Source organism: Vitis riparia, chromosome 17 (genome assembly GCF_004353265.1).
Source record: "Vitis riparia cultivar Riparia Gloire de Montpellier isolate 1030 chromosome 17, EGFV_Vit.rip_1.0, whole genome shotgun sequence".
NCBI lineage: Eukaryota > Viridiplantae > Streptophyta > Magnoliopsida > Vitales > Vitaceae > Vitis > Vitis riparia.
The window spans coordinates 2,405,953-2,425,780 of NC_048447.1; the positions used below are offsets into that span (position 1 = coordinate 2,405,953).

At 31.9% G+C, this 19,828-nt stretch overlaps 1 protein-coding gene across 1 annotated transcript; it reads left to right on the plus strand.

Moving 5' to 3' along the window:
• The first annotated feature begins 310 nt into the window (after window positions 1–310).
• LOC117934500 (probable metal-nicotianamine transporter YSL7) lies at window positions 311–5,773 on the plus strand. Its single transcript, XM_034856210.1, has 6 exons — window positions 311–763; window positions 3,272–3,435; window positions 3,709–3,806; window positions 3,913–4,047; window positions 4,292–4,481; window positions 4,579–5,773. Exons 1-6 carry the CDS (start codon window positions 337–339, stop codon window positions 5,683–5,685), a joined length of 2,121 nt encoding a protein of 706 aa, XP_034712101.1. The 5' UTR covers window positions 311–336; the 3' UTR covers window positions 5,686–5,773.
• The last annotated feature ends 14,055 nt before the right edge of the window (window positions 5,774–19,828 follow it).

Below are 19,828 nucleotides of genomic sequence, written 5' to 3' on the forward strand. Positions count from 1 at the left end.
CCGGACAAGAGAGTGGGATCATCCGGATGACGAGTTTAAGAATGCTGTATGCCCCCCTGAGGGAATCCGGACAGAGAGTTTATGTGCCACGTGTCCCATGGAGGAATGCTCCGCGGGGTTGCCACGTGTGCGTTTGGAGGTGGTCCCTACAAACTTTATTATCGTCATTCCTTTGGTGGCCCATGCACATTGATGTGATAAAGATAAAAGATAATTAACTAATCTTGGCATATTTCAAGTTAATTTTACAGCATTTATGTATAATATATATATATAACATAATCTCCGGCAAAGCTCATACCCAAATTCGTCCCCATTTTGAAAAACAGAGAAGAAATGGATCACAAAAGAGATGAAGAGAATGGTTTGGATGGAAACTACAATTCAGAAGTGGAAACTGAACACATGAAGAAGATGGAGAAGGAGAACCAAGAAGAAAAAGAAGAAGAAGAAGAAGAGATGTCGGTGGAGCGGATTTTTGAAGGCAAGGAAGTACCATCATGGAGAGAACAGCTGACAGTGAGGGCCTTCGTGGTGAGCTTCATACTGTCAGTGCTCTTCACCTTCATAGTGATGAAACTCAACCTCACCACTGGTATCATCCCTTCCCTCAACGTCTCTGCGGGGCTCTTGGGTTTCTTCTTCGTCTCGGTTTGGACAAAGTTTCTTGACAAGTCTGGGCTCCTGAAGCAGCCCTTCACTCGACAAGAGAACACTGTTATCCAGACTTGCGTCGTGGCCTCCTCTGGCATCGCCTTCAGCGGTTTGTCTTTCCTTTGCCTTTCCCTAACACTACCATTATTTTATGTTTGGCTACAAAAAAAAAAATACAGAAAAAAAAAATTTCTTCATAAAAGATTGAAAATTTTGATGTAAAATTATTGTTTAATAATTTAATTTTTAAGAAACTATATTAATATAAAATTAATAATTTTTCAATTTTTATTTTCTCAATTTGCAGGTTTTTTATGGTTTAAATGTTTTTTTTTTTTTTTTCCTTCTGTTTTTGACTCTGGAATGTTTTACACCCCACACAGTCAAACGTAAAATTTTTATTTTCCCACTTTTCGTATGTGCAGCTTATTATACCAAAACAAACAGAGCTTGGAAGAAAAATAGCAATTCCAAAAATATGGTAACCCTTCAGTAGCTGGGCTTAACGTTGCAATATTTAAATGCAAATTCTACCTTTTATCTCCTTTTTTGTTCCCCAAAATCAATGTGTATGCGTCATATCATCTGTATTCCTAAAAATTACTAATTTTCTGCACATCAAGGTCTGGTCTCCAGAAAATAAGAACAGCAAAAAGCAAAAAAATGTATAAGACCTTTTCACGGTCACTTTAACCTGCAACACAAAGAAAAATTAAGAATGTCAAAATTTCTTAATCATTTCTAAACGAACTGGACCATTTACTATTCATTAAAGGGAGAGTTTGGTCCTTTCCCCCACAACAAGGGGGTGTAGCTTGAGGGGACCATACAACACTAGCTTCCCACAGATAACGGAAGCTGGCTATATCCACCCCCACATGTGTAACTCAGTTGATAGGGCCATCGACAATCTCCACCACAATATGGTGAAGACATTAGAACAAATTGCGACGTATACTAGTATTGCATCCAAGAGGTGGCTAAGTGAGCCAATTTAATGCAAGCTAACAGAAGGGCCATTTATTTCTAGTCTTTTCAAGGTTCGGCTGATAAGATATTTAGAAACAGTACCATTTTATTTTGGAATTATTTAAACTTTTAATTTTTTTTTATTGTTTTGGGCATATGGAGTGATTTGCCACACCACATGTACATATCTCTTAAGTCTTAACACCCTTTTGTACTGTATTTTCATATGCACCCACGTGCCATAGGATAAGAGTGCAAGAAGGGCCCAATCATCCAAAAATAACTTTTAAAAATAGCAGCTACTATGTAGTGGTCTAAAAATTGTTTAAGTGGGAATCTGTATATTCTTAAAATTATATTTTATTTTATTTATTTTATTTTTGTTTTTTGTTTTCTTATGTTCCTAATAAAAAATTATATATACAAGTGATCCGGTTGACATGGCATAATGAATTGAAAAAGTAGGGGTGAAATTTGAATTGATTAGTTGAACCCAACTTGAACCCAACATGATGTTTAACGGGGCTTAAACAAATATTTTTAATACCCGAATTAAACTTGAATTATGTTTTCTCAACCCAAACTCACCTTTAGTTGGATTGGGGTTAATATTTGAACAACTCGAACTTAATTTGATCCCGATTTAATGTTTTATAATATTTATATTATTTATATCATATATAATAATATTCATTTAAAAAAAATTAAAGAAAAATATCAAATTATTATGATATACTTTTTTAATTTTTTAGAAAGATATATAAATTTATTTTTATTTTTTATGATTATCTTGAAATTGTGTTATTTATTATTTAAATTTTGGTATAAATATATAGATTTTTTTTTAATAAAAAATCACTATAGATGGATTTTGAATCGTGCAATCCAATTAACTTAACTAATTCGAGTCTAACCCAATTAATTCGAGTCTATACCCAATCAATTTGAATCTAACCCAATCAACCCGAATTTAACATGAGTTTAGAAAAATGAGGTTGAATTGAGTTTGAGTTGAATACCTCGAGTTAAAAGTCAAGTTGGCTTGAGCTTGGGCTAATTATTTCTTAATTTGTGTTGGCCTTAGTTTAACCAACAACCTGCCCAAATTACAACTCTATGAAAAAAGTAACTAATTTTCTATACAAGTCAAGGGATTCTTAACAAAAGATACATTAAATTCTTAACAAGGGTTGCCAAACTTCTTAACTAGGCCAAACCCTTTTACTTCATTTGTTAAACTTGTTTCTATTTTAGTATTTTTTTTTCTTTCTTCCTTTTTCTTAAAAAAAATGATCTATTATGCAATGAGATTGTGTTGTGAATAGGAATAGAGACGAATCAAAATACCAAATACAAAAGAGAGGAATGAAAGTAGAATAATTTTATCTTTTTATTCTTATTTCTAATATACAATCCAAATGTAGTAGCAGTGAATAAAAAAATGAAATATATTTTTCATTTCTATTTCCTGTTCTCATATATTGAATGCACCCAAAAAGGAAGCCGGGTAGCTCAACAAGCAATTAATTTTGTAAGCCACTTGTTGTATAGGATAATTAATACCAAAATAATAAGCAAATGTGAAGATTATTAGACCTATGTGTATATATATAAATGTTGAATGTCTTGATTTATTGTGTATAAATAGGAGGTTTTGGAAGCTACCTTTTCGGAATGAGTCAAGCTATTGCTAAACAATCTGAAAATGCTGGAGGCAACGAGGAATATAAGAACCCAACAGTAGCATGGATGATTGGCTTTCTCTTTGTTGTTAGCTTTCTTGGCCTCTTTTCTGTCGTGCCTCTTCGAAAGGTTTGTCCTCCAAACTCACACTCAATAACCAAGAAAATTTACTGAATTTAACTACTTGTAGGATATGCATCGACATTTAGAGTCTATTTGATAGTTTTCTAGGAAACACTTTTAGCATTTTTATCACTTAGAAAATTTTATTTTTAAAATATTAAAAAGGTTAGAAATACTTTTTAAAATCACTATTAAACATACTTTTAATTTTTCTCAAACTAAATATAGAAAGGGAGTTAGTCTGCAATCTTGATTTGTATAGTATGTTATTGGTTTCAGATCATGATTGTAGACTTCAAATTGACATACCCAAGTGGTACTGCAACTGCTCATCTCATCAACAGTTTCCACACTCCTCAAGGAGCCAAGTTGGCAAAGTAAGGCGCTACATGGTTTGATATCCCTTAAGATATCTAGATAGAAAATAGGCATATGAAAATTTGTGGATTCTCATTAATTGTTTCTTGTATTTGATGGTTGTAGGAAACAAGTTAGAGCATTGGGCAAGTACTTCTCCTTCAGCTTCTTGTGGGGTTTCTTCCAATGGTTTTTTGCTGCTGGAGACAATTGCGGATTTGCAGGCTTCCCCACGTTTGGACTTAAAGCATACAAATACAAGTATGCAAGTGTAGCACCCTTCTAAGATAGCATTAATAATTGGTGTTGATGCATGTTAATTAGTGAACAAAAGTTATAACAAGTTATTGAAATTGTAGAATGTAGCAAAGATTTTACATTAAATAACCTCAATGTGCCATGATATAGGCATTAACTTGTTGATAAGAATTCCATGTTAAGCAACCTACTTATAATGAGTTTCAATTCATTTTGTGACTGACAGTGCTTGTTTTGATAATTACAGGTTTTTCTTTGATTTCTCGGCAACTTATGTTGGAGTGGGGATGATTTGTCCGTATATAGTAAACATATCGCTGCTGGTTGGAGGAATTCTTTCTTGGGGACTTATGTGGCCGCTTATAGAAACTAGAAAGGGTGATTGGTACCCTGCAGACCTTCCCTCAAGCAACATTCATGGTCTTCAAGGTTACAAGGTCATTATCTAGTAGAATGGCCATAGGGCCAGTATATCATAACCCCGTTACAGACTTCATTTATTTCTCACTAACATTATGTTATGTCCTAATGCAGATATTCATCGCCATTGCAACAATCCTAGGTGACGGGCTATATAACTTTTTCAAGGTACTGGGTCAAACTCTCTTGGGATTGTTTTACCAACTCCAATACAAAAATATGAGCGGTGTCCCACCCATTGAGGGTCGCTGCACTCCTAGGAGCTCATCTACTTCTTACAATGATACTCGTCGGACACAAGTTTTCCTCAAAGATCAAATTCCAACATCATTTGCTATTGGAGGGTACATTGCAATAGCTGCAATCTCCATGGCCACACTTCCTCACATATTTCCCCAACTCAAATGGTACTACATACTGGTTATCTATCTTGTTGCTCCTACCATGGCGTTTTGCAATGCATATGGGTGTGGGCTCACTGACTGGTCTCTTGCATCCACCTATGGGAAGCTTGCCATCTTTAGCATTGGAGCATGGGCTGGTGCTGCACATGGTGGAGTTATAGCAGGCCTGGCAGCCTGTGGAGTTATGATGAACATTGTATCAACCGCTTCCGACCTAATGCAGGATTTCAAGACTGGTTATCTAACCTTAGCTTCACCACGCTCAATGTTTGTGAGCCAATTCATTGGTACTGCAATGGGTTGTGTCATCTCCCCTTGTGTCTTTTGGCTGTTCTACAAGGCTTTTGATGACCTTGGGCAGAGTGGAAGTGAATACCCTGCTCCTTATGCTCTGGTCTACCACAACATGGCTGTTCTTGGGGTAGAGGGCATCTCCAATTTACCAAAGAACTGTTTCACGCTTTGTTGTGTGTTTTTTGGTGCAGCAATTCTGGTGAATTTGGTTAGGGATGCTGTAGGTCGAAAGAGGGCGCAGTTCATTCCAATCCCAATGGCAATGGCAATACCATTTTATCTGGGCCCTTACTTCGCCATTGATATGTGTGTTGGTAGCTTAATATTATTTATATGGCAAAGGATGAACAAAGCCAAGGCAGAAGCTTTTGGACCTGCAGTAGCTTCTGGCTTGATTTGTGGAGACGGAATATGGACTTTGCCTAGTTCAATTCTTGCTTTAGCAGGAGTAAAGCAACCAATTTGCATGAAGTTCCTGTCTAGGGCAACAAATGCCAGGGTTGACAAGTTCCTAGGGGCTTAAGACTTATCAAATTTTACCTATGAAGGATGATCTGTAAGGTTTATACTTGCAACTAGTTGTACCATGAATCTCTTTACTATTTTGTTTAGATGATGGCTAAGTTACTCCTAATACAGAATGTTTATGGCAATAGCTTTATCTTCTCTTTTCTATCCCATTAAAATCAAAGTTCTCATCAAACGCTATGGTACTAAAAATTCACTTTTTGGTACATACCAAAAGGTCGTACCCAATCTCGAATAATCAAATTATCAATACGGTTACTTTTATATCTCAAAATAGAAAATTAGTCTTAAAAAGTAAAACTAATTAAAATTGTTTTTTTTAATAATTAATTTATAGACATTTTATGGATGTTTTGTTTTTATTTTTTTATTTAAGCATTGTCTTTATAAGTATTATGCTAAATTGAGATATATTAAGGGTGTGTTTGGCACGCGGGAATGAGGAATGATAATTAATATTTTTTTCATTCCTCTTCCCTTTTAAATAAGAATGAATTTGGTAATTTCAATTCTTATATTTGGATGCATATAGAAATGTAAGATTAGAATAATAATTTGTTTTTATTTCAATTTAAGTAAAAAATGAGAATTGAAAATGAAAAAAATCTATACATATGGTGTAAAATGATTTTTAAATTTTAATTTTATTTTAAAAAATCTAACATTGTATATAGTTTTAAATAATTTTCATTTTTTTTGTTAAATAATAAAAACATATTTGGCCATGTGATTTTTTTTTTTAAAAAAAATAATTATTTATACGATTATTTGGTTGTAGTTATTTAAAAACAAAGTAAAATAGAAAATCGAAAATGAATTTCAAATCAAGTGAAACTTTGTATTGAATTTATTAATAAGTTAAATAATTTGAAAAAATAATTTAAAACCATATGTATGTAAAGGCTATAAAAAATAATAAACATAATTAATGTTATAAATTCTCTATTTTAAGAATAATTTGAAATTTAAAAAAGTGATTAATTAATTCTAGATTAAATAAAATAACTCAGAATATCATCTTCCTAGTTGAATAATAAATTTATGCATATAATAAAAAATTTGACTCATTTATACCTTAAAAAATAAAATTTTATTTATTTTTATATTCATTTAAAATAGAATAGCATTATTATTGTTTTTAACAAAATAAATTAATTATGCTTTTATAAGATACTAATATCTATATTTTTAGGATATTTATAAAATCATATAAATAGTATTAGAAATTGTTAATTTTTAATTTTATTATTTATTTTTAACAAAATAAATCAATTAATATTAGTATCTATATTTTTATAATATTTATAAAAAATATAATTTATAATTTTATTACATTATCAATACTTATATTTTATTGAAAAGTATTTATTTTTAATTATTTTTTATTTTTAATAAGACATAAATTAAATTTAGTTACATTATACAAATTGAATTTACAATTTTTTCTTTTTACAAAATCAAAATAAAAATTTATTTTTAAGAAGAACTTATCTAAAAAAGTCTTTAGTTTTTTAATTTTTTGAATAATATTTTTAAAAATAACTTGCACTAGGGAATTAAAATATCTCCTACTTAGGATGAATTGAAATCTTACTTTTAAGCGAGATTTCATTTGAATTGGAATGAGTTTTGATTTTTATTTCTATTATCATTGGAATCAAATAGAAAACTATCTTCACTTTTACATTTGATGAGGACAAAGTATGGATATATTTGCTTCTCCAAACTATGAATAAATTATTTGAGAAATTATAATATTTGTAGTTGAATTTTTTTTTTGAAATACTTCTAGGCTATGTTTAGTTCTAAGAAAATATTAAGAAAAGAAAAAAAAATAGTAAAGAAAATAATATTCTCATGTTGAAGAAAGTCAGATATAATTAAAATTAATAAGAAATTTATATATTTTAAAATTATTTAATCTTTATACAAAAGCGTTAAACATATTGAAGAAAATGAAAATAATTATTGATTTAAAATTTTTATTTTTATTTTCTTTCACTTTTTATTTCGTTATACTTTTCCTTTTTATTTTCTTTACTTCACATTTTTCCTCAAACATTCCCGGAACCAAACATAGTCTTAAAGTTAGGGACTTCTAGCACTTAAGTTCTCCCTAACATGACTATGGAAAGGATCATCTACCGAAAAATCTGCAATCCATGATTAATACTTGATATGAATGGGTTTTATATTTTTTAGATTGTGATTGGCTGCATATAGGTTTTCTTTAGAAAGTCGGTTTGGGTGTGGGTTTATATCTTAAAACAACTTCAAACACATCCATTAACTTTGAAATTTTAAAGAATCCAACTCTCTAGAAAACCTGGTTATTCTAATAATTTTTAATAATTACATATCATAAACATTTTATAATTTCTAAATTTTATATGCAAATTCACCATTAAAAATTATTTTGTTTATAAATTAAAAAAACATGCATGCATTTGGTCAGCCATGTCATTGTCAATAGAATCACTTTACTCTAATTGGCTGTACGTGGGATAACTTTTAATTGTATTTGGCTTTATATATGGGAAAGCTGAATTAGTGGAAAACATAAATTATAATTTTCAAAAAATAATATTTATAGCATAATTAAACATTTAATTATGGGTTACTCACCATCTACCCTAGAGAACACAGGGCATTTGCTACCCGGTTTTAATGGAGCTACACCGACTTTAGGTGACACTAGGGTCTGGACATATGACAGGTGAGCAAACGTACTCGGAATCATCAAATGCAAGGGGGCAATAGAAATCACTGAGCCCGATGGAGAAAGATCCATTTGCAACTGATCCGCTTCAACCATTGTGCCTCTCACACGGCACATATCAAATCACCTATACGAGCTGCCTGCTTACACAGGAGGAACTGGAACTACTAGAGAGCATGCTTAAGCGCAACAAGGACATCTTCGCTTGGACTCACTCAGACATGTCGAGGATTCATCCATCTATGGCCTCCCACAAACTTAACATCTCACCCACCTCGCGACCTATTCGGCAAAAGGTTCGACATTTCCATCCGGACAAGCAAAAAATCATCTAAGAAGAAATTGACAAATTATTGGTAGTAGGATTTATCAAAGAAGTCAAATATCCAAACTGGTAGGCGAACGTGGTAGTAGTTCCGAAGAATGATGGAAAGTGGTGAGTTTGTGTTGATTACACCAACCTAAATGACGTTTGTCTAAAGGATAGCTTTCCCTTACCCTAGATAGACCAGATAGTCAACGCCACAGTTGGGCATGAGATGCTTTCCTTTCTAAACACCTTCTTCGGATACCACCAAATCCCCATGTTCCAATCGGATGAGGAGAAGACAACATTGTTACACCACAAGGGTTATACCGTTACAAAGTCATGTCGTTCGAGCTCAAGAAGCTGATGCTACCTACCAGAGGCTAATGAAAAAATTTCAAGCCTGATCGCAACTAGGAGTCTACATGACGACGTAAAGGGAGTGAATAACTAGAGACACTGTCTATGCGACATACAACATGAAGTCAATCCAACTAAGTGTGCCGTCAGCACAAGGAAGTTCTAGGTTATGGCAACCAAAGAGGAATGAAACCGACTAAAGGAAATCATCTCGAAACACCATTCCAAACAACAAAAAGAGTTACAACGCCTAGGGTCATCTCATAGCTTGGACGTTCATATCCATCATAGCTAGGTTTTCTCACATCAAGGCAAGCAGTTGACTAGACAAATGTGAGCAGGCATTTGAGTAGTCACTTTTACTCTTTCTAATGACGAATTATTGTATTTTTTTTTTGTTGTGTTGTCTTGTTTCATCAGATACGAGACAAAGAGCAAAGGTCCGTCTACTACATGAGCAAGGCAATGGTAGGCGCTAAGACTCGATATTCCCAAGTAGAACAGACCGCCCTAGCACTAAAGGATGTCGCTCGAAAGCTTCGCCCATATTTTCAGGCTCACCAAGTGACCGTACTCACAAACCAACCACTCCGAGATACCCTGCACAAACCAAACCTATTCGGACGAATGTTGAAATGGGCCATAGAGTTGAGTGAGTGTGAAATCAAGTATTAGCCAAGGTTATCATTGAAAGGACAAGTTATGGTCGACTTTATAGTTGAACTTCTTAAAAAACAAGCACATTTGATTGATCGCCCTGGAGAGCAATGGTGGACACTTCATGTAAACGCTCGTCCAGAGTGTCCGAATTTGAAGTAGGTCTGATCCTACAATCACCAACTGGGGAACTAATGGAGCTAGCTATCCCTCTCAACTTTTTTGCCTCCAACAACGAAGTAGAATATGAAGCTTGTCCCAGTCAGGCTAGATTTAACTAGAATGTTGGTTGCAACCAAGTTGGAAATCAGAAGCGACTCTCAGCTAATTGTTAGACAGATTCAACTAGAATGTGAAGCAAATGATGAACGCATGGCTCGCTACCTCGCCATGATGGAAGATCGCTTGAAAATTTGGACAAGTAGGTCATTAAACGAGTACCACGAAAGGAGAACGTGAAGGCAAACGCACTGGCCGGAATAGATGTCACTCTTCCCATAAAAAAGGCAGTGATGCTACCTGTCTACCTCAAAGCCACACCCTCAATCACACCAGAACCAGTGTGTAGAACTAATGAAGCGAACTCAGGCTAGATGCATGACATCGTGAAATACCTCCAGACTGGGGAATTACCAGAATATGAGAAAGAAGCACACAGACTTCGCCTACAAGCAGCACGTTTCACGTTGATTAATGACCAACTCTATAGACGATCATTTGGAGGTCCATACCTAAAGTATTTGAGCGAGCTAGAAGCCAAATATGTCTTTGCTGAACTCTATGAAGGCGTATGCGGCAATTATCCAAGCAGATGAACTTTGGCACACTACGCCTACACGCAAGGGTACTACTGGCCCACCATGAAGCAGGATGTTTAAAGCTATGTTAAAAGCAGTGATCGATGGCAAACATAGCGGTGGACAAGGAAGGAAAAAAGACATGACCGATGGCAAACGCAGTGGCGGTGGATGTGCAGTGCGGGCAGGGAAACTCCAAAGCGGGAAAATGCCAAAAGGTGACCTAAAAAGTATAAAGTCCCTCTATTTATAAGGATCCAAAAACCCAAGTATTCCAAGTGACAAGCTGTCTGGAAACGTTTCCCAAAGCCAATTGAAAAGGTGTGCCGCTTGACAACCAGCCTTGATTGATGTGACTCGTCATTACAGTCCCAAATGACATGTGTTCCTAAGCGCCCAAATAACCTGAGAAGACAGATAATTCGTCCTACCTCAACTCGTCGGCTACCCGATCGAATAGAAGCAGATAGATTAAAGGGGCATCGTGGGGGGTTTCCCTCCACGTGTCCTCCCCCAAATCAAAACCCCTTAGTCTGTCCAAGGGAAGCAGATGATCCGTCTGAGATCAATTTATTTGAACTAAAACAAACTCCATCTGGCACAAGAGGAAAGAGATTTCCTTCTTTCTGGGTGCTAGACAAAATGGACAAACTAAGCCAACTAAGATTTCCAAATGGATTAACCAACATAGCCGTATATTCCAAACATTGAATAGATGGATAACCACACCTAGTGCTTGAGCAATGACCTAGACAACACTTACGTCTAAAAGTCAATGTCTAATAATTGCTACACGTAATCAGCAACATTGATAAATGTAAATGCACAGTCAACTACATGGTCTAAGACTCTTGCTAGATAGCCAGCAAATGGCACTAGTCAACAGATTTTGTTTGGTATGATTGCCTAATCTGCACAGAGATGATGGAGTTGACTCTCTTGCTAAGGCTTGATTTCTGCTCTAATGGCAATCATCATCACAAAAAGGCATGAATGCACCATCAATGTTATGGTGATGGTTTCATCTATTTTATAAAAACCCCTTGAGAAGCATGAGAAATGTACGCGCATACAGAGCCATTCAAAATAATTAAGACCTATTCTTATTATTTTCTTACTTAAGCTTCGGAGGAGAGTGTTTGGACCATCTGTTCGGACATCCTTTTGTGTAGGAAAGAAGCCCGCCTGACTCCAGAGAAGCTAGACGGACTCATATCTGGTTGGCAATGCATCAACAATCTAGATGTTTAATTAATAGTAAAATATCTATAAAAAAATTTACGAAAATAAGTTATAAAAAACTACTCTTAAAAATACAAGATTTAATTTAAATTATGTTATCTAATATGGATTAAAATATAATTAATAAAAGTTTTATATATTTAAAATAATAAATTCAACTATTCATGTGCCTTTTAAAAAATAATGACATTGACCTATAAAATGAATCAAAAGCATTTACAATGGTAAAATCAAGTTAATTGTAAGAATATAAAATAATTTAAAGAAATTAAATGGCAATCTTATATTATTATAATATATTACAATTTATTATCTATTAACACAATCATAAATTGTAGGATAACATATCTGATGTATTTATTTATAAATATTATTTATTGATGAATATCAAATTCTTAACTAAATTATTTATGAATTATGGTATTTTATATATTATTTTAATTATGTTTAAATCATTTAAAGGAATATTTATCATTAAATTATCCTTTTGCAATAATGAATTTATATAGAAACTCTTAAATTTAATTTAAATTATCAATGTGAAAAAAATAATTCATAAAATTTTTAAAATAATAATCATAACCACTAATTACCAAAGTTTGGCGAACCAAAAACATGTTGGACCTCTCACACCTTTAGCCCAAGCTCCTTCCTTGCAAACTCACAATGTCGCAGCCTTCTAAGGATGTGCTGGGTATTTATGTAACTCATGGTTTCTATTAGTTTCCAAAAATAGGATAAGTTTTAGTTCTATTAAAAAAGGAACTTGGTATTGTGGGTATTTGAACTGGGACTCGTGATTATCCAAATAAGCAATGGACCATTCAACTACATGACTCATTTGATTGATGATATGGTAAATATCTCTATATATCCTTGTTTTAAATTTTTATCATATAAAATATTTAAACAAATATAAATATTTATATCTACATTTATTTTTATAATAATTATTGATGATAATTAATTAATATAATAATTTTTAAAATCTTAAAATAATAAAATATATAGGTATGTAATTAAATTAAATATTAGAATTTTCTTTCATATTCATATTTATACCTATTTTATTTAATCAAATTTAACATATTAATATATTTATATTTATCCATATCATTTAATTTGATATGTCAAATATAAAAAATGAAATATTATTAAAAATTATATATATATATATATATATATATATATATATATATATATATATATATATATTTAATTTCTTACAATTATTCTTAATTTTAATAAAATATGGATTATATATTTATAATGTCACTGGTTCAAGTGTGGTTCAGTCACTGATCAGTGAATCATGAAACGATAACTTTTTCAGTTCAATATTTGATCCAATTCTAAAAATATTGCTAATTACTTCCAATCTAATGAATTTCACCTACTCCGAGTTTCAAAATTCATATTAAAAAAAAAAAATCATTTCTTTGAATGATATGAATATAAAGATATATGATATGATACATATCATTACTAAGTATTAAAAATTAATTTATAATATGAAGGATATGATACAAATCATTGCTCTTTAATAAAAATTAATTATTAAAATTAAAAATTTTAAATTAAATTATTGATATTCTACATCACTAGAATTATCATAATAGATTTTTATTTAAATAATTTGAATGAAATATGATAAAAATAAAAGCTTATATGATTACAAACATATATTACCTATAAGATAGGTGTTTAAAAGTTAGTTACTCAATTATAAAAAAATAAATAATTGAAAGAAATGTAACAAATAATCTTATATTATTATAATATATTACAATATTATTTATTAATATAATCATATATGATAATATATTTGATTTATCTATTTATAAATATTGTATTTTTAATTTATGTTATTTTATGTATTATTTTAATTAATTTAAAGTTATTTAATTATTTAAAACAAATAATTTATCATCAAACCACTCTTTTTAATATTAAATATATATATATATAACTTCTAAATTTAATTTAAATGATTTCACTAATAAAAAATAATTGACTCATTAATTACCTTTACCAACATTATTGCTTTCTATTAAAGGGCCTCACCTATATAACTCGTTAATTTAATTTTTAGAATGATTATTAATAATAAAAATAATAATAAGTCAAAATTCTTATTAAAAAATCATTTCATTGGAAATGCCAAAAAGACATGGTACCCTATAGTATTAATTATTAGAAATTAATAATTAAAATTAAAATTTAAAAATCAAAATTGAAATGAATTTAATGTTAATTCTTATTAAAAAAAATATATATAATTCACTTGGGAATGATAGGTGAGAAAATAAAGGCTAATCTTTAAAAGAGAAAACACTGGGATTAAAAAAAAATCTTTTTAAACACAACAAGTTTAAGCACAAGATAAGCAAATAAAAGGAGATAAAGTTAGAGAAATTAAACTCAGATTTTATAGCTCCTAACCAAGTGAGGGTTCCACTAACTTGAAGCTTCAACCAAGCTTCCAATCACCTTTACACTTGGATTCTTGTTCCAATGGGCTCTTACACAATCTCTTCAAGTTTCAACTCACTTGAAGGTTTTAATACTCAATTGAAAAATATGAATCTCTCAACCTAGCTCAACAACAACTCAAATACAACTCAAGGCTATGATGAATCACAAAGGTGCACTAAAAGATATGCAAATGAAGATTTAATGCACCAAGAAAAGAATGAGAGCTTTTAAGGCAAGAGCAAGTGGGTAGACAAATAAATGCAGATGTTCTCTTTCTCATAAATGAAGTGGAGCTCTCTATTTATAAGTTTCTAACCTCAAGAGCCAAGAAAACCAAAAAGCAGCGTTAGTCGGTCGAGCTGGGGGTCAACCAGTTCACTAGTCGTTGGAGCATTTAATGCTTGGTAGGTGACCGTTACCCTCCACCGGACCTCGATTGGAGGTTGACCGGGAAGGCAAATACCTCGACTGAGAAGGAAAGGCTACTAGAAGAGAAAGAGTGCTTTTTTCACTCCTCAACCGGACCTCGACTAGGAAGAGGAAACCGATCAATCAATACCTTGGCTAGTTGAGCCAGTTGGCCAGTGCCTTGACCGGTTCACTATTTTTGGCCCAAAAACCTATCTTTTTATGTTCTTTTCTCTTCTAACACTTAGGCAAGGTCTTTAGGTAAATTAATATGTCAATTTTGAAGTGATTTGCTTAAGGTTCATTATATAAAATTCGGGTTTTGATGAAACTGCAACTTTAAAGAATAAATCGAGTTTTTCAAAGATGCATGAAATGATATGTAAAACCTAAGTGCACCCATGCATTCATCTTACATATGTTTCCTATGATTAAAGGGTCTTCCAAAGGTCTTGATCTTGCATCCATTAGGTCTTTTGATGAATTTTCAAATTAACATGTGGAATTCTTTATTATTCAAACCAATTAGTAACTTAACCATGGTTTGTTATCAATATCAAAACTTGATTAGGAGAACCCTTGGGCTAACAATAGGAATTAGAAGGGAAATGATATGATATTGTAGACCCCTCAATGGACCAAGGCTTCGTTTTTTTTTTTTTACCACCCCTCATTAAGACAAGGTAAACTAGGCATTTCGTTTAGAGGAGTAGCTAGTAGAGGGGGTGATTGGAACAAGATAAATGAATGATGATCTGAGTAGGGTCAGGAAGCTGGTGGAGGCTTGCAGAGGAGGTCTAAAGATGAGACGAGAGAGACATGTGAGGGGGTTGGGGAGTAGGTGAGGTTTGACTCAGAAGAAAGATATAGGGTGAGTTGTTTGAAGGAAGCGAGGGGAGCTTTTTTTTAAAGGGAGGGGGGTCTACAAATATTTTAGAGAAATGAGCATTTCAGGTATGGTTTCTTTGAGCATTTCTTATTCATTCTTCCTCATTATAACTATTTTTTTTAATCATCTCTTCTTGGTGCTTGAGCATCGTTGGTTTATTTTGTTGTGCATTGAGATGTGTTGAATCCGAGTTTACTTTCATGCTTGCTCTATTTTAGTTGTTTTTTGGTTTTTTGGGCTTCTCTTTGAGCTTTAATAGGAATGAGAGAGGGAGAGTAGTGAGGAGAGCTCCCTCTGATTGCCAAGAGCTCCTTCCATTTCGTAGTATCATTATTCGATTTCGATTTAGTTCAGTTTTTTTTTTTTTTATCATTTATGGAAGTTTTAGATTCTTAAATCTATAAATTTGTTTTTTTTTTTCTTAATGTTTTCCATTGCAGTAATCACCACTTTTTGATCAAGAAATGATCACTGGGAAAATATTTTCCTATATTTTCTCGTCCTAGAAGTTTTTTTTTCGCTCGAGAAATTTTGTGGTTTTTTTCTTCTTCTTCTCTTCTTCTCTTGTTTCAGATCTAAGCTGAGAGGGAAGAGATGTAAGAAATTCGTTTCTAGGGTTACCATTTTCTTTGAGTCTGAGGTAGTTGTGGATCTGTAGATCTAAATGACTTGTTTCAAAGGATCTTTTCGAAGATCGAGTGAGATATCTAGAATTTTTGCCCGTGATCTTGGTTTTATAAGAAAAAAAAAGCTTTGTTTAATTGAGTAAGAATTCAAAACTAGATCTTGGTTGTTTGTTTGGAAGGTTGTGGACTTTTGGATTGACTTAGAGCTAGATTTATTGTATATGTAGTTTTATTGCGTGCTTTTGAAGAATGAATTATTTTCCTGATGAGGTTTTGGAGCACGTGTTTGACTTCCTGGCGTCGCATCGACACCACAATGCGGTATCTCTAGTGTGCAAGTCATGGTTTAAGGTGGAGAAATCTGAGGAGGATTTCGACCACCAGTTTGTTCAGGCCGAGGAGAACCGCTGGTGTTGGGGAGTTTCGGAAGACTATTGGGTTGAAAATGGTGGATGAGATGATGGAAAAGAAAGGTGAGGTGAAAGTGAAGAAGATGTTGCATTTCAGGGTCTTTGGACTATATGATGATGAGTGTGTTTAGAAGGAGCTACGACTTTGGAGAAGGTGTTTGAGGTGATGTTGTTGGGCTGCAGTGATTGCTTGGGTTTCTGGGTTAGCTTTTTTGGTCCACGTGTTTGTTATTTGGCTCTTGGTTTATAAGCTCAAGGTTGGTTTTGTTGGGATTGCAATTACTTTTGGTTTCTCTTAGGATGGTTGTTTCATTTCGGGCATCAAAGGTTATCTAAACTGGAATGCTAAGTGGAATTCTTGTTCAAACTTTACTATTAGCAATCATGACAGTCAGATGTGGTTGGGAAAAACAATGCACATGCAGAGCCATGCCATCTTTTTATTCATTTTTTTATAACTTTTAATGCTAAAAGCTTTATTTCTTTATCTATTTTGTTTATTCTTTTTTTTTTTTTTTATTCTCAAATAACTCTTTAAAATCTCCTAAAATTCTAAAGTTCCAAGTTTATTTATCTACTCATTTATCTATTCCTTTTTTTAAATAAATAAAAAAAACATAATTTTCGAAATAATCTTGTAAAATCTGATTTTAAATTTAGTTTATGAAACTCCAATTCTTAAATTCAATTTTCCAAAACTCCAATTTTTTAAATTTAATTCTTCAAAATTCAATTCTTGAAATAATTTTCTAAAATTCTAATTTTAAATTTAATTTCCCAAGATTCAAAATTTTAAATTTAATTTTCCAAAAATTCCTCAATTCTGAATTTAATTTTTAAAATGCAACATTCAAATAAATTTTCGAAACTCCAATTCATTTCAAATCAAATTTTCAAAATTCTATTTTCAAATAATTCTTCAAAATTCTTTTTTCTTAAATTTAATTTTCAAATTTCCATTTTCAAATAATTTTTCAAAATTCCAATCCTCAAATTTAATTTTTTAAAAACTCCCATTTTTAAATAGTTCTTCAAAATTCCAATTTCCAAATTTAATTTCCAATTTCCAAAATTCCAATTTTCACATTTATTTATTTAATCATTATTATTTTCGTTATTATTATTATTCTATTTATTTATTTTTTAAAATTCCATTTTTAAATAATTCTTCAAAATTCCGATTTCCAAATTCAATTTCCAATTTCCAAAATTCCAATTTTCACATTTATTTATTTAATCATTATTATTATTATTTTATTTATTCATTTATTTTTAAAATTCCATCTTTTAATAAATCTTCAAAATTCCGATTTTCAAATTTAATTTCCAATTTCAAATATTCCAATTTTCACGTTTATTTATTTAATCATTATTATTTTCGTTATTGTCATTATTATATTTATTTATTCATTTATTTATTTTTTAAAATTCCATCTTTAAATAATTTTCAAAATTCTAATTTCTTTCAAAATTTAATTTCCAATATTCTAATTCTTAAATTTAATTTTCAAAATTCCAATTTTCAAATTATTTTCAAAATTTCAATTCCTTTCAAATTTAATTTCCAAAACTCCAATTCTTAAATTTAATTTTCAAAACTCCAATTTTCAAATAATTTTCAAGACTTCAATTTTCAAATAATTTTCAAAACTCCAGTTTTCTTTCAAATATTTTTAATTCCACTCCATTTTTCAAATATTTTTTTAATTCACAAATTTTCTTTGATTTTCAAATAATCTTTCATTTTCTTTGATTTTTTTTTAATAAGCATGAATGATTTTTTTCATAATTCCTAAATAATAATTTGTGATATTAATTCATGCAAAATAAATTGGGCTTTGGTGGGAACCTTACATATGAGTTTTCTCTGTTGATTGTCAATTGTTATGCTTAATGAATATTGCTCGATCTTTATCTTGCTCTTTGATATGCATGTAATAATTTTATACTTGAGCTAACCTTATTTCCATGATAGCACATTATTACTTGTTGTTAAGGTACGATCTCAATCCTACTTCATTTATTTGTTCGTTATCATGCTTGATTCATTTTATTATTTGATCATTTCATTAGTATCCATTAATTTCCTTATCAATGGCCAAACTTATTTCACCTTGTTTAGCAGAGACCCATTTTTAGGGGCTTAGAGGGGTGCTACGATCTTTACCGTACCTTCCCAATAAGTAACTTGACCCTCGAACCCAAGTTTGACTTTTCACAAACCGTCTTTTCCAAATAAGGAGTCACACTTAAGGTTTTCTTTTATATTTTGTTTTCTCTTAAAAAATAAAACAAAAATAAGTGGTGACTCCAAGTCTTCTTCAAAAAATCAATTTTTCACCAAATAAATAAAAAAACAAGTTTTGCTATCGAGTGGGAATGCATTGAGCCAAAATACAGGGTCCACAAAATAACGAATTCATTGGGGATCGTTTAGAAAGTCAAGCTTAAACTTAAGATAAGGCAAATGTGGCGTTTGATTAGGCGATTGATGGATACCTTCCTTCTGTGCTTCTCTATGCTTGAATGATCATAGCACATTAAGGATTTTGATGTGGCGACTTTCCATGTTTGACTGCTATATCCATTTGGGACATTGACATGCTGATGATATTGATTGATTCTCTTGATTGTCTTAGCATATTGATTTTTGCTCTTGCCATGATTATCTTGCTCACTTTGACATGTATGTTCGCATTGTTGTATATCTTGTTGTCTTAGTGATTGACTCATTTTCTTGTATATTATCTTGACCATCTTTGAGCATACTATCCTTGTTTCTATTCATTTTGATTGTCATATTATCATTTAGCTTATGTGTGGACATGGATGATATACCTGCGTTCTGCTTGACTGCCTGTTGCATGACTGCTCTTCTCTTGTGTGTTTGCATGTTGCTTGTCCGTGTGGGTCGCATATCTATCCCCTTACCTCCAATCCTATGGTTTCGATCATTTCCTTCATTTTAGTTCTTACATTTGCAAGTGTGAGGCCTTGTGTGTGCTTGTTTCTCTAATTGAACCAGTTATTTAGGAGTAGGGTCTAGCGACAGGCTATATCGATGTTTGGGAGCATTCTGGAGGAGGTAGACATATTGATACTGATTGGAGTCCGATCTTTGAAGACCTATATAGCCCAAAGCTAGGTTTCATGGATATTTATGTGACCAATGTGTTTTCTTTTCTACTTTAGCTTCATAGGATGTTCGGATGCACCCATACCACTCACTGTGCACTTTAGTTGACTAT